At 38.3% G+C, this 23,348-nt stretch overlaps 2 protein-coding genes across 5 annotated transcripts in view; one reads left to right on the top strand and one right to left on the bottom strand.

The window, feature by feature from the left end:
* Nucleotides 1-3,420: 3,420 nt before the first annotated feature.
* Nucleotides 3,421-23,348, top strand: part of DNAJC12 (DnaJ heat shock protein family (Hsp40) member C12) — a 52,425-nt gene continuing 32,497 nt past the window's right edge. Inside the window, exons 1-3 of one of the 4 annotated variants that reach the window (XM_072823271.1) lie at nucleotides 4,326-4,414; nucleotides 9,301-9,407; nucleotides 10,565-10,671. In XM_072823271.1, coding sequence (XP_072679372.1) covers nucleotides 10,594-10,671 — 78 coding nt within the window. In that variant the 5' untranslated portion in view covers nucleotides 4,326-4,414; nucleotides 9,301-9,407; nucleotides 10,565-10,593. Of the gene's footprint in view, nucleotides 3,440-4,284; nucleotides 4,415-9,300; nucleotides 9,408-10,564; nucleotides 10,672-23,348 lie in introns of those variants that run through there. The other 3 variants (XM_072823272.1, XM_072823274.1, XM_072823270.1) reach the window with 3 other exon arrangements.
* On the bottom strand, nucleotides 11,977-12,767 carry LOC140631919 (U1 small nuclear ribonucleoprotein C-like). The gene has a single exon (XM_072823275.1). It carries the CDS (start codon nucleotides 12,741-12,743, stop codon nucleotides 12,207-12,209), a length of 537 nt encoding a protein of 178 aa, XP_072679376.1. The 5' UTR covers nucleotides 12,744-12,767; the 3' UTR covers nucleotides 11,977-12,206.

Here is a 23,348-nt window from a genome sequence, read left to right as displayed (position 1 = left end):
AGATTTCAATTCCTTTTGGCAAACATTCATTTGGCAGCTTGGGCTTTCACAGAATCACATAGTGTCTGTGAATTTACTACAAAACCAAAATGATTTTCTGAATTCACCAAAGAGAAGGGGGCCTAGGACATAGAAAATATTCATTGAAATTGCTTGTTTTGGGGATGCTGGGCTGGCTTAGTCTGTAGAGCAAGCAACTCTTGAACTTGGGGTTTTGAGTTCAACCCTACTTTGTGTGCAGATATTACTTAAAAAATAAATAAAATTGGGATCCCTGGGTGGCGCAGTGGTTTGGCGCCTGCCTTTAGCCCAGGGCGTGATCCTGGAGACCCGGGATCGAATCCCACATCAGGCTCCCGGTGCATGGAGCCTGCTTCTCCCTCTGCCTATGTCTCTGCCTCTCTCTCCTTCTCTCTCTGTGACTATCATAAATAAATAAAAATTAAAAAAAAATAAATAAAATTAAAAAAATAATGAAAGTTTCTTGTTTTTATTCCATTAATTTGCCCGAGTAATAATCCTCAGATTAATATCCTCAGTGTAGGTTCGCTGCACATTAGAATCACTGAGAGAAACTTTGCAAAATACTCATGCCATACCCACAGAACCTCCTTTTTAATTCAGACTACAGGATGGTCCTAGCATTGGTATGTGTGTAGGTATATGTATATACACATATGTATATTTATTTATTCATGAGAGAGAGGGGGGCACAGAGACACAGGCAGAGGGAGAAGGAGGCTCCATGCAGGGAGCCGGATGTGGGACTCAATCCCAGGTCTCCAGGATCAGACCTTGGGCTAACGGCAGCACTAAACCGCTGAGCCACCCAGGTTGCCCTGTATATTTGTATACATATGTATGTGTGTGTGTATAGATATATTCACAAAGTGATTTTGATGTGTAGCCACACTAGAAGATCCTTGTGTATGTTCTGGGAGTCAGGACTCATAGGGTCAGAGAATCACAGATCTTACTGCCAGGAGTTATCACATGGATGATTTGGCCCAGTTTCATGTCCTTAAGACACTACTTTATTTATTTGTTTATTTATTTATGATAGACATAGAGAGAGAGAGAGAGGGAGAGAGAGAGAGGCAGAGACAGGAGGAGGGAGAAGCAGGCTCCATGCCGGGAGCCTGACGTGGGACTCGATCCCGAGACTCCAGGATCGAGGCCCGGGCCAAAGGCAGGAGCTAAACTGCTGAGCCACCCAGGGATCCCCAAGACACTACTTTTTAAAGTGATCATCATATCTGATTTGATTACTGTATGCTCCATTGCAATGCTTTTTTTTTTTTTTAAGACTTTTTTTATTTATTCGTGAGACACACACACGCGCGCACACACACACACACACACACACAGAGGCAGAGACACAGGCAGAGGGAGAAGCAAGCTCCATGCAAGGAGCCCGATGTGGGACTCGATTCCCGGTCCCCAGGATCACACTCCGGGCTGCAGGCAGCGGTAAACCGCTGCGCCACCGGGGCTGCCCCTCCATTGCAATTCTATTTGAGAAGGGGAAAAAAGCTGAAATACCAGGGACTTATTTTTTTTTTTTTTTTACAAGATGTTTTAAGTAATCTCTACACCCAATGCAGGCTCAAAATCACAACCCCAAGATCAAGAGTTGCATGCTCTGGGATGCTCAGGTGGCTCATAGGATGCCTGGTTGCTCAGTGGTTGAGCATTTGCCCTCGGCTCAGGGTGTGATCCCCGGGTTCCAGGATCGAGTCTGCATCTGGCTCCCTGTGAAGAGCCTGCTTCTCCCTCTGCCTATGTCTCTGCCTCTCTCTCTGTGTCTCTCAGGAGTAAATAAATAAAATCTAAAAAAAAAAAAAAAAAAAAAGAGTTGTATGCTCCACTGACTGAGCCAGCCAGGCACCTCCTTCAGTAACATATTTAAGTGCTTGTTTCCCAAACATTATCAAGTGACTATTTAATGAATTTTATTGTTTAAAATAAATCTGTTAGAGTAATAGAAACCAATAACTTGATGACTTGTTTACTAACAAATGGCATATTAACCACTTTATGATCATTAAAATAAATAATTTTTTAAAAATGGAAAATACATACAGAATAGTGAAAATTCCACAGATATAAAAGTATATAGTAAAATTTACCTACCATTCCTATACTTGGGCATTTAGTCCCCCTCTCTGAAGGCAGATGCTCTTATGAGTTTCTTGTGTATCTTTCTAGAGGCATTTTTACCATAGTTTAAAAAGTTATTTTTTATTTTTGTGTCTTGAGAGAGGCATTTTTATTTACTCTCCTTTTTGACAATCCTTTCATAATTCCTTGAGAGTAAAGGCCATAAAGTTAAAGGGGAAAGAACTACTGAGTATAAGAGTGCTCCAGTGTTAGAGCGAGTCCTTTTGCTACTTGGAGTGTGATCCCTGGATCAACAGGGACCTCATTGGGGGCTTGTCAAATACGGAGAATCTCAAACCACACCCAGATATCCTGAAGCAGAAGCTGGCCTTGAACCAGGTCACCAGATGATTCAGGGGAAGCCTTTACGGTTGGGAATCATTGCTCTGGCACAAATCAAGGAAGTATGGCTCTACAAGGAGCCAGTGGAGAGCTGATGCTAGAATCAGGTCTCCTAACAGCCTTGTCGTGTGCATTTTCCAATACACCAAAATTCTGGCTGGATAATTTAATGTAGCGTTTTTATGCATTTTCTTCTCTATGGGCTCAGGAGTCAGACACAGCAGCGCTCAAACCCCAGCTTTACTGTTAGCACAGAGTAGGAGCTCTATATGGGTTATTACACTTCCTGTTCTCTTTTTTTTTTTAAGATTTTATTTATTCATGAGAGACACAGAGTAGAGAGAGAGACACACACACACAGGCAAAGGGAGAAGCAGGCTTTATGCAGGTAGCGGGACGTGGGACTCGATCCGGGGTCTCCAGGGTCACACCCTGGGTTGAAGGCGGCGCCAAACTGCTGAGCCACCCGGGCTGCCCTACATTACCTGTTCTTGCTATTACTTTTCTAATTTTTTTTTTTTTTACTTTCCTAAATTAATAAAAGCTTTCCTTTTTAGTTTTAGGTTCACAGCAAAATTGAGTATAGTTTCCACATACCCCTCTTCCCCCAACACGCATAACCTTCCCACTATCCATATCCCTCCCTATACTATTAGGAACGGGATCACAAAAAATTAAAAAAAAAAAAAAAAAAAAAGGAATGGGATCACAGATTAAAGCTTCAAAGCAATGTTTCAACAACCTTTATTTTTTTATTATTTTTTTCAACAGCCTTTTTTTTTTTTTAATTTTTTTTCAACAGCCTTTAAAGGATGTTTCACAAATTCGACTGTATGTCTGATTTAACAGAAAGACTCCTTTCAACATCCTGCACTGCTCTCCAAAGCCCGCTTCGCTCTCACAGCCAGGAGGGGACGACCAGGTGACGCGGACACAGGTGAGGCTAAGGTCCTGGCGGGCTCGGTCCTTCCCGCGGGAACACGCAGGCTAGAGCCTGGCCGCGCGGAGGTCTAACAGCGCACCAGTGGCGCGCGGGATCCCAGCCTGAGCCTGAGCCTGAGCCTGAGCCTGAGCCTGAGCCTGAGCCGGGGGCGGGGCGGGGCGTCGTGGGAAATCAAGACGAAGGGGTAAAGGCAGTTTCTGGAAGCCGGGTTACTAAACCTAAGATGAAAGCTCGGGTCGCCAAAAACCGCCATGGAAAAGTGCCGATTTTGTTTAGCACGACAGAAATCTGGCGCGAGACTGGAGGGAAGCCGCGAGGCCGGAGAGCGGCCAGGCCGAGAAGCGCTCGGGGCTGCGCGGAGCCCGCCGATCTGCTGCCTAATTTCTCTTCTCGCTCGGCGCTTCTGGGGCTTGTAGTCAGAACTTCTAGGTTTCCTCTGGTTTCCACGACCTTTAGCTCCTTTTCCCCTTGCCACTTAAAGACTAGAGCATTTGATTTAAAAAAAAAAAAGCAACAAAAAACAAAACCCGGGGATCCGCGGTTGGCTCAGCGGTTTGGCGCCGCCTTCGGCCCAGGGCATGATCCTGGAGACCCGGGTTCGAGTCCCGCGTCGGGCTCCCTGCATGGAGCCTGCTTCTCCCTCTGCCTGTGTCCCTGCTCCCCGCCCCCGTGTCTCTCATGAATAAATAAATAAAAATCTTAAAAAACAAGCAAACAACCTCCCCCCAAACTAACCCCCCAACTCCCAACAAAACAAACACCAAAAACACTTTCGAAGGGATGGTTCCTGGAGGCGGGACGTAACTGGGACTTCCGGCGACGCCCTTTACGCCAGTCCCGCAGTGCCTCGTGGGAGTTGTAGTCCCGGGGGTGGGCGACGCCTCCAGGTGCCAGAGGAGATTGGGTATTTTTTCTGCGGTTGGTTCTGGGGTTGGGCGTCTGACTCAGAGTCTGGAGGTGCAAAGAACTGTAAGTCTGTTAACAAGTTCTACATAATTACTACTATGTGTTTTGGAGTATGTATTTTGAAAGTTTTTTTTCAGTAACTATATGTAAATAAAACAAATGGTAGTTGCTCTTTTAGAATACTAAAAAGCACAAAAAACCAAAACTGGTGGTGTGGCTACTTGGACTTGGTACCAACAGTTCAGAAAGGTATAAACGGAAACTAAAAGCCTCTCTTCTGTACCTGCCCATCTAAGAAGAAAAACACCAGCTTTTTATTTCTCTTATTTTTAAAAAAATATTTTATTTATTTATTCATGAGATACGCAGAGAGAGAGAGAGAGAGAGAGGCAGAGACACAGGCAGAGGAAGAAGCACGTTCCATGCAGGGAGCCCGACGTGGGGTTCAATCCCGGGTCTCCAGGATCACGCCGTGGGTGGAGGGCAGACGCTCAACCACTGAACCACCCACGCGTCCCAAACACCAGCTTTAAAAGAAGATATAAGGTGCAATATGTATAATTGCACAAAAGTGATAATGCTATAATATGCTTCTCAAACTTCCCTTTTCATTTGATAATCCATCTTAGAAGATCTTTCCGTACTTGCAGAGAAAGCTATCTTACTCTTTTTAATGACTGTATAGTAGTTTATTCTGCAAATACCATAATTTATTCATCTACTGCCATCTTCTTCTCCGGTCCATCGAGGGATATTTTAGTTGTTTCTGATTTTTTTCTGTTGCAAAGAATGTTGCAGTGATCACCTTGAACATATTTTGGTGTAAATCCACAGGGTAAATTCATGGAGACAAAATTGCCTGGTTAAGAAGATACAGCTTTATAAATCTTAATTACCACCAATTTGCCAAATTGTGCCAATATACACTCTTATCCATTAATGTATGAGTGTGTTTACTTTTTCACTAGTGTTGGGTATTATCAAACTTTACAAATTCCACTTTCCTGAAAGGTGAACAATTTATTTTCTTTTGATTAGCAGTTTCATAGTTATAAATGAGGTGATACTCTTAATGTATATTGGCCATCTATATTTCTAAAAGTATCCATATTCTCGGCCCAATTTTCTACTGGGTTGTTAGTTTTTTTCTTACTAATTTGTTTGCACTTTTTGTAAATTAAGGAAGTTAGTCTTTTGTCTGAGAATTATGAAATTGTTCTCCTTGCACATTGTTAACTTTCTGATTTTGCTGGTTTTTTCTTTTTTTTTTTGCCACAAAAATGCACTTACTATTGATATACTCACATTGGAGGGTCTGGGTGCCTCAGTTGGTTAAGGCCATGGACTCTTGATATCAGCTTAGGTCTTGATCGCACCGTTGTGAGCTCAAGCTCCGAGTTGGGCTCCATGCTGGGTGTGGAGGCTACTTAAAAAGAAAATGATATACTCATATTGGTTAATTTTTCTATGGCTTCTGGGTTATTTGATTGTATGTAATTTATTTTGGCATAAGGAGAAATGGTTCTAGCTTTATCATTTATCATTTCTCCAAATACTAACCAGAGGTCCCAACATGATTTTTGTTACCTTTGTTGGGGAGAAAACCCCAATGAGCATTAAAAACAAACCCTAGGGATCCCTGGGTGGTGCAGCGGTTTGGCGCCTGCCTTTGGCCCAGGGCGCGATCCTGGAGACCCGGAATCGAATCCCACATCGGGCTCCCGGTGCATGGAGCCTGCTTCTCCCTCTGCCTATGCCTCTGCCTCTCTCTCTTTCTCTCTCTGTGACTATCATAAATAAATAAAAATTAAAAAAAATAAAAACAAACCCTATAATGAGATGCCATGGCAGGTTTGGAGGTTAATTTTGGGAAAGAGTAGAAATAAATAAGTGGCACTCCAACTATTCTCAGAATATCTGGTTATCTTGTATTATTACTTTTTCTGAACAATGCCCCAAAAGACTGCTAATATTTATTAAAATAAGGAATGAAAACTTTTCTAAATAATATATAACTTAAGAGAAAAAATTTATGAAAATGATTTTAAAACATGAGAATTATTGAAGTAGGATTCCCAAATTGAAAAAGTATCATGTATGTTCAGATATAAGGCAAAGTTTTTCCAAATATCATCCTTTATTTTTTATTTATTTATTTTTAAAGATTTTATTTATTTATTCATGAGAGACACAGACACAGGCAGGGGGAGAAGCGGGCTTCATGCAGGGAGCCCTACGTGGGACTCAATCCTGGGTCTCCAAGATCACACCCTGGACTGAAGGCAGCGCTAAACCACTGAGCCACCCAGGCTGCCCCCAATATCATCCTCTAGAAAAAAAGGTAGATGCCTTGTACTTGTAAACTTACATTTATTTCATAATATATGATTTAAAACATGTAAGTTAAAGGAAATTTTAAAAGTTAAATATTGTGAGATCAAAAAAAAATTGTGAGATCATTTGATCATTTTGTATGTAACTAAATAATGAAAGTATTATGTGTAGGCATTTGATTATAATATAGGCACTATAATAATTGTATGTAATATATATACATATTTGGACTCAAACTTACTTAATTTTTTTGGATTGTCTTTTGATGGAACTTAGAGTTGGCTTATTGAGGTCTATGGTATATGGTGTATTCTACATAGTACATGGTATATTTTTGCCATTTTGTTATTTTTTAAAAAATATTTATTTATTTACTTGAGAGAGAGAGCGCATGCATATGAGAGAGAGAAAGTGCACAGAGGGAGAGGGAGAAGCAGACTCCCCGTTGAACAGAAAGCCCAATGGAGGGCTCTATCTCAGGACCCTGAGAATGACCTGAGCCACCCAGGCGCCCCATGCTATTTTGCTATTTTTGATCACAGCTTTAGTGTGGATATAGCAGTGCAATACTTTACCCTTAAAAGAAGTTCTGGAGTATAAATATCATTTAGGAATAAGGAGAAGGGTTTGGCATTGTTTACCTTGCATTATGATTCCTGTAAGCAAGGAGTCTTTCCCAAGATACAACAATTGGACGTACCGGTTGGAATGGATAGTAGTCCAGATACCTGAGAGAGGGGCCGCCCTGTGATGGCAGAGATCATTTTATTCTTTGTCAACTCTACAGCACAATGTTAGCTTCCCAGGATGAGTAAATTGACTAACTACATAGCTGCAGTGGGGAATGCAACAAACCAAACTAAATCAAACCACCTGAAGAACAAACTCTGAATTGTCATTTCTATTAAGTCTGTAAATAGCTGTGTGATGTTTGGCATTTTGCAGTTTTTACTGATTTGTTTTTTATTGCTCCTTTTTAATTTTTATTTTTATTGCTCCTTTTTAATTAAAAGAATAATACATGTTTATCTTAGCAAATGGAGATGAGTAAGAAGAATAAAATGTAAACTATCTGTGACCCCATTATGTAGTGATAATGGTCTGTTTTGGTATATATGCTTTTTCATATTTTATCAATATACATAACATATTTATAAAACTGATATTGTACCATACATATTTAAAATTTTTAATTTTATATTTTTCCATTTATTTATTTATTTATTTATTTATTAAAAGATTTTATGTATTTATACATGAGATACACACAGAGAGAAAAGAGGCAGAGACACAGGCAGAGGGAGAAGCAGGCTCCATGCAGGGAGCCTGACGTGGGACTGGATCCCTGGCCTCCAGGAGCAGGCCCTGGGCTGAAGGTGGCGCTAAACCACTGAGCCACCTGGGCTGCCCTATTTTTCCTGTTTAGATTGAGGTAAGACTTTTACCCACTGAGTCTTCGTGCTCAGTGAGTTTTTACATAATACATACTGGTTTGTAAATTTTTTTCACCAAAAAATTGGAATATGAACATTTCCCAGATATTATGTATGTTTCTACATCATTTTATTTTTTGAAGGATTTTATTTATTTATTTAACAAAGAGAGAGAGCACAAGCATGGCGAGCGGCAGGGGGAGAAGGGGAAGCAGACTCCCCTCTGAGCAGGGAGTCCGACTCGGGGTTTGAACCCAGGACCCTGGGATCCTGACCTGAGCCGAAGGCAAATGCTTTTGAACTGACTGAGCACCCAGGCACTGCTATATTGTGTTTTATTTTTTCCTGTTTCAGACACTTGGGTTGTTTCTATCTTTTGGCTGTTGTGAATAATGATACTATGAACATGGGTGTGCAAATACCTGCTCAAGTCCTTGCTTTCAATTTTTTTGGATAAATAACCAGAAGTGGAATTGCTGCATCATATGGTAATTCTATGTTTAATTTTTTGAGGACTTACTACCCTATTTTCCATAGCAGCAACTTTACATTATTTGAAGGCTGTTTGTTAGTTATTCTATTTTTTTTAGATTTTTTTAAATTTTTTTTATTGGTGTTCAATTTACTAACATACAGAATAATCCCCAGTGCCCGTCACCCATTCACTCCCACCCCCCGCCCTCCTCCCCTTCTACCACCCCTAGTTCATTTCCCAGAGTTAGCAGTCTTTACGTTCTGTCTCCCTTTCTGATATTTCCCACACATTTCTTCTCCCTTCCCTTATATTCCCTTTCACTATTATTTATATTCCCCAAATGAATGAGAACATATAATGTTTGTCCTTCTCCGACTGACTTACTTCACTCAGCTGTTAGTTATTCTAATCAGCATTTTGTGATTTCCAAATAAGCGTCTAAATACCCCAAGGGATGTAAAGTTTCCAAAACAGAAATAGCTATCCTTTATTTTAAAATTCCATACAGAAATTTAGTAAGAGAGGATATATAATGAAGGTTTTGTAAGAATGGTGCTTCAGTGCTTTATTTCTTTTCCAAAATAAATTTTAAAGAAGATGCATATAGGTGAGCTCCATGAAAACATTTCTTTTTTCAAGGTAATGTTTAAAGGGTTAAGATGGTTAAAATGTTCCGTCTGTGACTACTCACCTTCTCTAAATCCTAGATCTGACCTGTGTATCCTAGGGCCACAGTGAACTGAAACATATTCCCTGAACACACTTTGCACCAGACACACTTTTGAGTCTGGAGAGAACCAGCTCAGGAGCAAAGGTACAGTGAACCAAACCTGGTCATCATACAGTTCTTCTTCTTACTGCCCTATTTTATTTCCTTCATAGTATAAATCACTATTTTAATTGATCTTGTTTGTTTGCATGTTTCTTGTCTGTCTTCCTCCAACAAAATGTAAGCTTGTTAAGAACCAACTGACTTACTACACCTTTTCCCACAATCACACTGGACACAGAACAGGTTCTCAATAAATATTTGTTTAATGAACACACTATCAAATGATTGAGAATTTTTTCTCCTTGTCTACTTCCTTCTATGCTTAAACTATTTAAAACATTATGAAATAGTCTAAAATAGTCTCAGAAAAACACCCACTACCCAGATTTAACAAATTCTGAGAGTTTTATTGTATTGCTTCGAATTTTCTTCTATCTCTTAAAAAAATAAAGGAAAAAAGATAAAAATATACAAGAAATGGAGGGGCACTAGGTGGTTTAGTGGTTGAGCTGCCTTTGGCTCGGGTTGTGATCCTGGGTTCCGGGGATTGAGTTCCCACATCGGGTTCCCTGCGAGGAGCCTGCTTCTCCCTCTGCCTATGTCTCTGCCTCTCTCTGTGTGTGTCTCTCATGAATAAATAAATACAATCTTAAAAAAAAAAAGAAATGGAGAAATGGCTAATTTGGGGAGTACATAAAAATGGACAGACTTTGTCAACCCATAAAATGAATGTTTCAGGGTGCCTGGGTGGCTCAGTTGGTTAAGTGTCTACCCTTGGCTCAGATCATGATTTCAGGGTCTTGGGATCAAGACCTGTGTCAGGCTCTCTGCTTAGCAGGGGTCTGCTTCTCCTTCTCCCTCTGTTGCTCCCCCCTGCTTGTGCTTTCTCTCTCGCTCTCAAGTTAAATGAAATCTTAAAAAAAAAAAAAAAAAAAAAAGAATGGTTCAAATGCATTATTTACATAAACTCAAACTACAGATCCCAGACAGCATTGCAACAGGTAGGCACGTGGCCTGTTCTTTTCTCTTCTGCAAACAGCCAATGAAGGGTAGAGTTTACAAAGGTCTAGGATGACATATGGTGTATTGACTGTGGCCAGCCTTAAATCTAGTTACTGCTGTTTGGAACGTGCTGCTGAGAACCAGATTTAAAAAGGCTTTTCTGATTAATTCACAGCTTATTCTGTCTCTTATTTCAGAGGGAAGAGAAGCTGATTTAGTAACCGAAATGGATGCAATTCTGAATTACAGGTCAGAAGACACTGAAGATTACTACATGCTACTAGGATGTGATGAACTGTCTTCGGTAAGACAGTGGATAATGCTGTTCTTTTTCAAGTTTTTATTTAAGGTTGTAACTCTGTACTTTTAGTCACATTGCCTAAAAACCTAACCTTATAATATTTTAAAGCACATTTGGCTTAGAGACAGTTAAGGGTTTAAAGCTTGGGTCTTTATTTGGATAATGTCCTTTTGTGATTTTATAGATGTTTCTGATTGAGTATGTGTATTCTGGCACATGGCCATAGACTTATTTCAAATACACTAAAAAATATGTATTTGAAATTTTATTGTAATGTTGTTGGCAATATTTCACAGAATACATAAGCTATAGCTTTGTTATGGTAATTTATACCAAAATTGAGATGAAATATAATTTTCTTTTTTTTGAAATATAATTTTATAGTAATTAGTGTTTTTAAAATGTTTAATTAAAATATGTATTTTTATATGAGCAGTTAAATTATATAAATCAAGAAACATCCTTTTATGTTAACATTTTATTTTATTTTTTTATTTTTTATTTTTTATTTTTTTTAAAGATTTATTTATTTATTTATTCAGAGAGAGCGAAAGAGAGGCGGAGACACAGGCAGAGAGAGAAGCAGGCTGTACGCAGGGAGCCTGACGTGGGACTCGATCCGGGGTCTCCAGGATCACACCCCGGGCTGCAGGCGGCGCTAAGCCGCTGCGCCACCGGGGCTGCCCTATGTTAACATTTTAAAATTATGTGAGAGAAGTTACTTAAAAGGGTGATTTCTGAAACAAATGCGTGAAAATGCTGTAGTTGTTCACTTGATCTACATTGAAATAATGTCTTTAAAGGGTCACATAGACAATGATGAAGGTTGCTAAAGTTTTTTAAATTATGGAAAACTCCTATAATTCTATTTCCCAAAGGTAACACTATTAATATTTTGTTTATTAATTAATGTTTTGTTTATTAATCTTCAGTGTTTTTCCTATATATATATATTTTTTTTAAGACATGTTTGGGAAGATAACATATGTTACTTGTTGATTCTGGCTTTTTATCCACTAACATTATAACATTATAACATTTATAATGTTACAACATCATAACATTTCCATGTTATTAAACACTCTTCATAAATATTTTAATGCTAAACATTTCACTTTATTGTTGTATTACAATTGATTATTCCCTTAATGTTAAATATTTCATTTATTCCTAGTTTTTCAATGTTTTAAATACTATTGAGATGAGTAAGAAGTACATTTCAATTATTAGATATATTTTATATAATAATTATTAAAATGTTTAATTTAATACTAAAATATAGCTATTAATATTAAAAAAATATATATATTTTTTAACTAAAACAGTTGACAATTTTATTTTCACATTTCACAATACAAATGAAAATTGCCTTTTTTTTTTTGTCTCACTACTCCCCTGCAAAAACTATTCTCAATAGGAAGGGGAAGCAAGTCTTCCTTGTCATGCTGTTAGAAAACACCCAGAGTCACAGCACCATGATCTCCTGGTGAAGTAGAACAAGTAATATAAAATGAATATAAAGAGGTTCCTGTCTCTCCTTATCTGTCTGGTTGAGTCATTCCTGGCCGAGTGGGCACCATCATGGGACGAGCAGGAGGTCTCATCATTGGGGGCCCAGGCATCATTGGCATATGGCCTCCCATAGGTGGCCTCATTCCAGGGGCACTAAGCGTTTGTTCGGAGTTGTAGGAAAGGTGAGCAGGAGGCCCATGCTGAGAACCAGGTCCCACTGGCATCATCCCAGGAGGAGGAGGGCCCATCATTGGCATCATGGGAGGGCCCCCCATATGGGGGGCTGGCATCATACCAGGGCGAGGAGGACCCGGGAGACTGGGGGGAGGTGGGATCATTGCCCCTTCAGGAGGAGGAGCAGAGAATGGAGTAGGAGGTATCGTTCCTTGTTGAAATGCAGCGGTTGTTTTGTCGATCAGGCTCTGAGCCTGCTCTTCCATCCATTTCTGATAGTAGTCTTTCACATTCTCTTTGTGTTTCCTACCACTGCAGTGTGTCTTTCTCACAGATGGAGAGTCATGGGTGAGGTATGTGTCGCAGTAGTCACAATAAAACTTAGGCATGTTGCTCTGCAGGCCGTTGGCCACTCCCAGCTATTAATATTAAAATATTTTAAAGCAAAATACTTTTTTATTTATCTTTGTTTCATAAGGCTAGAGTTTAGTAACAAAATGTGCTTAATTTTGTATGGAAAATAGGATGTGACGTTGGATGTAAAGGATTAAAATCTCTATCTTCATCACACTGAGGGAGTTATCTTAAGTATCTTTTTTTTTTTTTAAAGATTTTATTTATTTATTCATGAGAGACACACAGAGAGAGAGGCAGAGACACAGGCAGAGGGAGAAGCAGGCTCCATGCAAGGAGCCCAACATGGGACTCGATCCCGGGTCTCCAGGATCACATACTGCGCTGCAGGTGGCGCCAAACTGCTGTGCCACCGGGGCTGCCCTATATTAAGTATCTTGTAGTTAAATACACACACACACACACACACACACACACAGCCCAGGTTATAATACTCTTTTAGTTGCATATTTCTTCTTTAGGATAATATGTTATTCTTGTTTACTTTGGTGGTGATTTACTTATAGCAATGGAGAACATTTATTACAATTTTTACCATCTGTGTTATGAATTGTACTATTGCCAAATAATTTTTGAAGATTTTTAAAATCAAAGAAACGTAATTTACCTTGATAAGCTTCACAATTTGGATTAAAAACCATTGTCATGCTGAGTTATAAAATAAGGGTCATTATATCCCCATAATAAATCTCTAGATCCTTTTAGTCAGTCTTTTATAGTTATATTATTGTTTACTCAGTCTACAAAGAAGGAGGATTAGTTTTGAATAGACTAAAAAAAATCCTATTGTTTATGAATAATGTTTATAACAGTCTCTTTCATTATAGCCAGCAATTTAGTTACCAATTATGTCATACTTCCATGTATGTACTGTGGCATATAGTAAAAGGAGAATGAAAGCATTGTCTTGCTATTCCTTCTTTACTGATTCTGTCAATGACATAGCATGTTTAGGATTACAATCAGTTATTTAAAATGAAATGATCTGTCACAATTTTGTCAATTCCTTTTATATGTATCTTTCCCCTTTTTTCATATATATCTTTCCCATTTAAAAATATTTTAAATATTTAAAATCATTTAAAGTCATTTATTTGACTGGGTGACTCAGTCAGCTAAGTGTCTGCCATCAGCTCAGGTCATGAACCCAGCATCCTGGGATTGAACCCTGCAATTGAGTTCCCTGAGCAAGGAGCCTGCTGCTCCCTCTCCCTCTGACTGCTGCTCTCCCTTCTTGTGCTCTCTGTCAAATAAATAAATAAAATCTTAAATTTTTTTTATTTGTAAGTAATCTCTACACCCGGTGTGGGGCTTGAACTCACCTCCAAAATTAAGAGTCACATGCTCTACTGACTGAGTCAGGCCAGCCCCCCTAAAAATATTTTAATTCCATTTTTTGAATATTTAGTGTGACATTTCCTTTACTTGATTTGTATTGGATGGTTTCTTTTACTTCAAATATTCCTTGATTTGATGCTTTAAAAAGTTGACCAGAACTATTCATACTCAAAAGCAATTTAGCAGTTATAGTTTCAAAGCAACTTAATATTTTGATTCTATTTATAACAACTGTGTAGACACACATATAATACTTTTGCTTTAGTATATAGTTCTTTTTTCTGATTTTTTTAAAAAAAGATTTTGTTTATTTATTTGAGAGAGCAAATGGAGAGAGAGAGAGAGAGAGAGAGAGAGAGAATAAGCATGAGTGGGAGAGAGGCAGAGGAAGAAGCAGACTTCCAGCCAAATGGGGAGCCAGACCCGGGACTTCACCCCAGGACTCTGGTATCATGACCTGAGCTGAAGGCAGACTCTTAACCGCAGACTCTTAACCGACTGAGCCACCCAGGTTCCTCTAGTATATAGTTCTTACAATTTCAAGCTTCTGTTGAAAATTGAAGAAATGACATATATAAATCCCATGAGGATTTCCACACTGTTGAGTAGAAAACAACATACCCTCATTTCAAAAACATTTACTGGAGAAGGTTGATTTCAAGTTAGTCAGCTTTTTTTGCCTTGAACTAGATTTTACACAAAAGACACATGTTATAAAATCTAAAGTCTTTACTAATGCATACACCACACACCAGTGGTGTAAAGCATCTTCTCTGGTTTATATCTTACTTGATTTTTTGATATTTGGTCACCATTTCAGTAGCAATGATAAGGCATCTTGATTTCAAGATTTCACAGACTTGAAAATTGAGCATAAACTTGATAAATGGAGATACTTATTTTTTTTTTAATTTTTATTTATTTATGATAGTCACAGAGAGAGAGAGAGAGAGGCAGAGACATAGGCAGAGGGAGAAGCAGGCTCCATGCACCGGGAGCCTGATGTGGGATTCGATCCGGGGTCTCCAGGATCGCGCCCTGGGCCAAAGGCAGGCGCCAAACCGCTGCGCCACCAGGGATCCCCGAGATACTTATTTTTTGTTTCTAGTTCTCTTTCTTATTGACTTCAGACCACCTGGGTTTATTATTTTTTTTTAGGCCACCTGGGTTTAAGTCTTACTGTTTACTAGTTATGTAACCTTGGGAAAATGGTTTAACTTTTCTATGCCTTTGTTTCCTAATCTGCAAATGGGGGTAATAATAGTACCCATCTCATAGAGTTGTTATGGGGATTAAATGATATATGATAAATAACATGCTTATAACAGTGCCTGGGACATAGTAAGTTGTGTATGTGGGTGATTTTGGCCTCACAGTAATTGTAGACTTAGAACCTTGTAAATTTGGACTATTCTATAATTGACATTTCAATGAATATTTTCTGTTAAATTTTTTTTTTTTTTTTTTTTTTTTTTGTGCAGTAAGCTTGATGCCCAACCTGAGGCTTGAACTTATGACCTCAAGCTCAAGAGTTGTATGCTCTACCAATTGAGCCAGTCAGGTTTCTCCAAATGACTTTTAAAGATTATTTATTTATTTATTTATTTATTTATTTATTTATTTATTTATTTATTTATTTATTTTTAAAGATTTTATTTATTCATGAGGGACACACACACACACACACACAGAGGTGCAGAGACACAGGCAGAGGGTGAAGCAGGGTCCATGCAGGGAACCCAACGTGGGACTTGATCCCAGGCCTCCAGGATCACGCCCTGGGCTGAAGGCAGCCCTAAACTGCTGAGCCACCTGGACTGCACATGACTTTTTTTAAAAAAAGATTTTATTTATTGGGATGCCTGGGTGGCTCAGCAGTTAAGCATCTACTTTGGTTCAGGTCGTGATCCTTGGGTCCTGGGATTAAGTCCTGCATCAGGCTCCCTCTGGGGAGCCTGCTTCTCCCTCTGCCTATGTCTCTGCCTCTCTGTCTCTCATGAATAAATGAATAAAATCTTTAAAAAAATTAATAAATATTTTTTTCTATTTGACAGAGAGAGAGAGAGCACAAGCAGGGGAGTGGCAGGCAGAGAAGAGAGAGAAACAGAGTCCCCGCTGAGCAGGGAGCCCAACACAGGGGGATCCCAGGACCCCAATATCACAATCTGAGCCCAAGACAGACGTTTAACTGACTGGGCCACCCAGGGACCTCCCCATTAAATGATTTTTAATTGACTTAAAAAATATTTAATTTATTTATTTGGGAAAGATAGCATAAGCAGGGGGTAGAGGGAGAAGCAGGCTTGGTTGCCTAATGTAGGGCTCGATCTCAGGACCCTGGGGTAATGACCTGAGCTGGAGGCAGACGCTTAACTGACTGAGCCACCAAGGTGTCCCTTTAATAGACTTTTTAAGAGTAGTTTTAGATTCATAGCAAAATTGCGCAAAAGTCATAGAGCTTTCCCCTATACTTCTTCCCTCCACTCATGCATAGCCTCGCTGTTATCAACATCTCTACTAGAGTGGTTCACTTGTTACAACTGATGAACCTACACTGACACATTACTGTCATGCAAAGTCCATAGTTTGCATTATGGTTCACTCTTGGGGTTGTACATTCTATATGTTTGGACAAGTGTATAATGACATTTATCATACATAATAGTTTCACTACTCTAAAAATCCTCTGTGCTCCATCTATTTGAGTAATTTTTGATTTATAGAAAAGTTGCAAAAATATTACAGAGTTTCTATATGTGTATATATATGCATCCAGCTTCCCTTAATATTAACATTATATTTAGAGTTATCATGCACAGTAAAAGAATACAAATCAGAAAATTAGCTTTGGCACAATAGTATTAACCATGGGCCAGCAAGCATTTTTTTTTTTTTGTAAAGGACCAGATAGAGTCAGGACTAGGGTGAGGCATGCAAGGCACTTAGGACACAACATTTAAGGAGGCACTAACTCTTAGGGTTGTGCACGTGCAGAAACCTAAGAAAGAGAGAGTACCTCTTTAAATCTAGGTGTTCTGCTTGTCTCACCCCGGTACTAGTCCTGAGATAGCAAACATCTTATGTTATGTTATGTTATGTTATGTTATGTTATGTTATGTTATATTTGTTATTTATTTTTTTTAAGTATGCCCAGCATGCAGCCCAGTGCAGGACTTGAACTCATGATTCCAAGATCAAGAAGACCTGAGCAGAGGATCCCTGGGTGGCTCAGCAGTTTAGCGTCTGCCTTCAGCCCAAGGAGTGATCCTGGAGTCCTGGGATCGAGTCCCACACCAGGCTCCCTGTGTGGAGCCCGCTTCTCCCTCTGCCTGTGTCTCTGCCTCTCTCTCTGTGTCTCTCATGAACAAATAAATAAAATCTTAAAAAAAAAAAGACCTGAGCAGAGATTAAGGGTCTGATACCTAAGTTACTGAGCCACCCAGGCACCCTCACTTTTTTTGAGCTAGGGGACATTTTAGACTTTGCAGGACTTATGGCCTCTATCACAGCCACTCAGTTCTGCTAGTAGTGCAAGAAAGTAGCCATAGATAATATGTAAAATGAATGATGATGACTGTTTTCCAATAAAACTTTATTTAAAAAAACAGGGACAGCCCAGCTTTGGCCTTTGGGCCAGAGTTAGTCACCCTCTGATCTAAAGGATAGGTCTCATTCTAATTTCATCAGTTTCTCTACTAGTGTCCGTTTTCTCTTCCAAGATCCAAGCTAGAATCCTTTCTTACACTTAGTTGTCTCATTTCCTTGATTTTTCTCCACAGTGACAATTTCACACACCTTCCTTGTCTTTCATGATCTGGACACTTTGAAAAGTAATGATCAGTTATTTTTTAGAAAGTCCCTCAGTTTGGTTTGTCTCAGGTTTTCTCCTGATTAGACTGAAGTTATGTGTTTTTGGAAAGAAGACTGCCGAAGTGATATTATACCTTTGTCAGTGTATCACATCTGGGCTACATGATGTTGATATGTCTTACTGACCTGAACACATAGTCAAGGTGGTGTCTGTCATGTTTCTTCTGCCTTGTTTTTGCCCTGTAGAGTTGTTAGTTTCCCTTTTGTCATGAAAAAATATTGTTGATGGTCATTTTTTGAGACTGTAGTGTGTCTCCGCAGACTTTCACCAACTGATTTTAGTTAGCATCCTTTGGCATATCTTGCCCGTAACAATTACTACTATGGTGTTTGCCTAATGGTGACTTCCTATTTTCCTCATTCATTTTACATTTATTATTCAGAATTCTTCTGTAAAGAAAAGTTATTTTTTCTCCCACATTTATTTATTCAACTATTTTTTGTCACCATGGATTAAAGTTATTGTATTTTATGGATTGTAACACAATACTGCCGTTATATATTTTGTGGCTCAAGTTGGTTCTCTAGCTCATGTTTTAATTATCTTTTGATTAGAATGATGTAGGATCATCTTATGGAGTTTATTTCAGAGATATTGCTAATATTGGGGGTTTTATGGGAAAAATCCAATTTCATGCTAAGTTAATTGAAATGATGGATACTTATTAACTCACTTATTAAAATGAATCTTCTCTTTTCTACAGCGTATCAGTTTCCATCACTAGAATCAGTTCATTATTTTGATGAATAAATCATAATTTTCAGAAAGGTCCTATTATGCTATAATCATGTTATTTAAAGAATATCTGTCAGTCAATAATCAAGTATTTATTCAACACTTGGCATAGGGCCAGTACTGGAAGTAATGGGAGTAAGACAAAACAAAGCAAAAAGGTGAGAAATAGTGTGTAAGAAACTTGGCATCCAGCTGAGGAGTCAAAGCTAATATAAAGGAAATAATTTGAGAAAAAATAAGTATGGTGCTATGAGATGCTATTTATAAGCGCAACAGGAATTAAAGGAAGAATATCTGAAAAGATTTCAGAGAAGAGATGAGGCTTGAAGTGATCTTACCGGGTCAAAATTTAGACACATGGAGGGAGAGACCAGGCATTTGTGTGGCCAGGGAAAGTTGGAAAGGATCCATCTAAGTGGAAATCAGATTAGTGGTTATTCTGTACTAGAGTATTTCCTAACATAGATCAAAATATTGTGCTAATAGACTCTGGAAAAGATAAGTTTTTAAGTTTTCAAGTTTAACTTCTAAAACTAATATATTTTCAATAAGAAATGTGGAATATGAAGAGAAAACAGAGAAAAATATTAACCTAAATGCTTAAAATCTGAGAGTATGACATATCTATGTGTGCACATATGCTGTATTGATGTGTTTTCTAATCTGTAGAATGGGAATAATAGCAGTGTCCACCTCAGAGTTGTTGTGGGAATTAAATGAGATGCTATATGCACAGTGCTTAGAACAGTGCCTGGCATATAGTAAGTCTCAATAAATATTAGCTATTTATTATTATTGTTATTATATACATATATATTACATAATCCCTTTTAAGGTAAAATTTATCATTTAATGCTTTGTAGTTTATATTTCCTCCTAGAAATATGTTACATAATGTTTCTTAGATTGTTAAAAGTCTTCTACAAGATGATTTTTTAATGACTGCAAGATCTCTTAGTCTATAGCAATATTTCAATTAACTTAAGTCTTATTACTGGGCACATAAGTTTTTGTTTAAAATTTATAACATTTGGAACCCCTGGGGGGCTCAGCGGTTGAGCGGCTGCCTTTGGCTCAGGGCGTGATCCAAATTCAGGGATCGAGTCCCACGTCCCACGTCAGGCTCCCTGCATGGAGCCTGTTTCTCCCTCTGCCTATATCTCTGCCTCTCTCTGTGTCTCTCATGAATAAATAAATAAAATCTAAAAAAAAAAATTAGAACATTTTATTCATTGAACCTTCTTATAACTAAATAATTTTCCCACCTCTGTCTTCTTAGACAAATTCCTAGAATTGGAATTGCTGTATTGAAGAGTATATGTATTGATATATATCTAATTCTATCATATACACACATATTTCCAAGAAATTGCATTTTCACTGGGAGAATATAGAAATGTTTATTTCTTTGCACTTTCAATGACACTGGTCATTCTCATGACTTGGATGTTTTGATTTATTTGATTATGAGTAAAGTTGAACATTTGTTTGTATGTTTACTGGCCAGCATAATAGGCAGTTTTCCAGACCATTGGGCATTGGATCAAGAAGGCAGGATTCAGTGGACCTTGACATGGCGAGCCTCATTTGTCCATGGGCTGCAGTCGGCACAGGCACATGGGGTGGATGCCAGGAGATAAATAGAACATTCACAAGACAAACTAACCCACTTTACTAGTTGGTTTATCCAGAACCAGCCCTATATAGGAGACTCATGATAAATTTTGTGATACTAAAACTATAAAGAGTAATGAAAGACAGTTATGGAGTATTCTTAATTTTTTAAAATATAAAATTAGCAAAGTAAGGACAAACATTATATGGTCTCATTCATTTGGGGAATATAAAAATTAGTGAAAAGGAATAAAGGGAAAGGAGAGAAAATGAGTGAAAATATCAGTGAGGGTGACAAAACATGAGAGACACCTAACTCTGGGAAATGAACAAGGGGTAGTGGGAGGGGAAGTGGGTGGGGGTTGGGGTGACTGGGTGATGGGCACTGAGAGGGGCACTTCGAGGGATGAGCACTGGATGTTATGCTATATGTTGGCAAATTGAACTGCAATAAAAAATTAAAATAAAATTAAAAAAAGAGAAAATATAAAGAAGAAACTAACAATCACATACGTTAGCACTGTTGAGAATGAACCATTTTGAAACATTTGCTTCCATGGGCTAATACTAGAATGTTTCCTAATGTGATAGGAATGAAAAAAGAAAATAACAACAATAAACACTCTCCAAATTTTCTACCTTTGATAGATATGTATAATTTTACCTATTTATCTTATTAAAATCCTCCAATATATATATATACACATATATATACATACATATGTATATAAGTGTGCAAAAAATGTATCTTGAAGAGTGAAACCTGTTTTTTGGGGGGGATAAGTAGTAAAGTGGCTTTTACTTTTTGTTCTGTATTGATATAAACTTTATCAAAGAGAGATTGTGAATATTCATAAATAATTAAAAAATGCTTATACTACTAGAATCTTTAGGATTTTTAATATTTTAAAATTTATTTTATTTTAAAGATCTTCTTTATTTATTCATGTGAGACACAGAGACATAGATAGGCAGAGGGAGAAGCAGACTCCCTGCTCAATCCGAGGACCCTGGGATCACAGTCTGAGCCAAAGGCAGAAGCTCAACCACTGAGCCACCCAGCTGCCCTAGTATTTTATTTAATTTTTTTATTATTATTATTATTTTTAATAATAAATTTATTTTTTATTGGTGTTCAATTTGCCAACATACAGAATAACACCCAGTGCTCATCCCGTCAAGTGCCCCCCTCAGTGCCCGTCACCCATTCACCCCCACCCCCCACCCTCTTCCCCTTCTACCACCCCTAGTTCGTTTCCCAGAGTTAGGAGTCTTTATGTTCTGTCTCCCTTTCTGATATTTCCTACCCATTTCTTCTCCCTTCCCTTCTATTCCCTTTCACTATTATTTATATTCCCCAAATGAATGAGAACATATAATGTTTGTCCTTATCCAATTGAGTTATTTCACTCAGCATAATACCCTCCAGTTCCATCCACGTTGAAGAAAATGGTGGGTATTTGTCATTTTTAATGTCTGAGTAATAAAAATTTAAACTCGATCCTGGGACTCCAGGATCATGCCCTGAGCTGAAGGCAGATGATCAACCGCTGAGCCACCCAGCATCCCTTAATTACAGTTTTTTTTTTTTTTAAGATTTTTTAAAATTTACTTATTCATGAGAGACACAGAGAGAGAGGCAGAGACACAGGCAGAGGGAGAAGCAGGCTCCATGCAGGGAGCCTGATGTGGGACTCAATCCCGGATCTCCAGGATCACACCCTAGGCTGAAGGCAGGCACTAAACCGCTGAGCCACCCGGGCTGCCCCTTAATTACAGTTCTTAACAGGAAGTCTATCCCTTCCTGTTATCCCAAGAGATTCTCAGTAGATGCTTAACACAGAAAAGAATAGTTATTAGTCTGGGTACTTAATGTATACGCTTATCTAATACAGCCTGGCTTTATAAATGTGAAGAATTTTTTTTTGAAAATTAAAAATAACACGGAACTGATAAATTTATGTTTTTTCCATGAGTCTTATGACAATATTAAGCTGAGCTGCTTGAGAATTTGTTTCTCAAACAAGAGGTAATTTGCTTTCATTAATTTGTGGATAGTAAATATGGAACTTGATAATAGGTCCATAAGCCTGAAGAATTCAGCCATATAAAACAGTTGAGTGGTTGAGATTATTGGATTTGAAGTCCAACTGCTTGGTTAACAAAAAATTCATTTTTTTAAGTAACTAGCTAAATGATTTCAGACAAGTTAGTTAACCACTGACTTTTGGTTTTAGCTATTATTATTGAAGTCTTACTATGATCAGGCTTTGTGTTAAATGCCTTATTTCTATTGATCATATAGTGTAAAGATGAGGAAACCAAGGCACATGGAAGTTACATAACTTGCCTAAAGTCTTGGGACAGAACTGGATTTTAAAATGAAGCAATCAGGGGCGCCTGGGTGGCCCAGTCAGTTAAGCATCTGCCTTCATCTTGGGTCATGATCTCAGGGTCTTGGGATCCAGCCCCACATTGGATTCCCTGCTTCTCCCTCCACCCCTCCCCACCGCTGGTGTTCTTTCTCTCTCAAATAAATAAATAAAATCTTAAAAAAAATAAAACAAGCCACATAACCACTGTTGTCTTCTGCTGCTGTCATTGGAATTCAAGTAACAAAGACAGGTTGATGATGAAGTATAACAAAGATTAGAGGGCTGAGTGAAATCAAATCAAATCAAAATGCCTCTCAAGCTTCATGTTAGTTTGGGCTCAAGTTTCTTTCTCCCCCCAGTCAAAATCTCTAGCCACACTGTTAGTTGGTAACATAATTAACAGATTTGAATTCTGTCCTTTTTAAAAAATCATGAAATTCTTAATAAAGAAAATGGAGGGGGCAAAAGGCAGAAAGAGGGAATTTTATAATGGATAATTTATAAACTAGACAGGCATCCTTGAATAATGAATGATGGCTAAGCATCTTTTGAAGAAGTCAGATGATGAAAAAACATGAAGAACTCAGATGAGTGAATATGTCTAATTTATGTATTCTTAGGATAAACCGTTCTATTTTTGACATTTA

The sequence above is a fragment of the Canis lupus genome, chromosome 4, assembly GCF_048164855.1.
Source record: "Canis lupus baileyi chromosome 4, mCanLup2.hap1, whole genome shotgun sequence".
Lineage (NCBI taxonomy): Eukaryota > Metazoa > Chordata > Mammalia > Carnivora > Canidae > Canis > Canis lupus.
This window is presented reverse-complemented; position numbering and strand designations above follow the sequence as displayed.

Coding starts and splice junctions, on each gene's coding strand:
- LOC140631919 (XM_072823275.1), bottom strand. CDS start 12,743: ATGCCTAAGTTTTATTGTGACTACTGCGACACATACCTCACCCATGAC.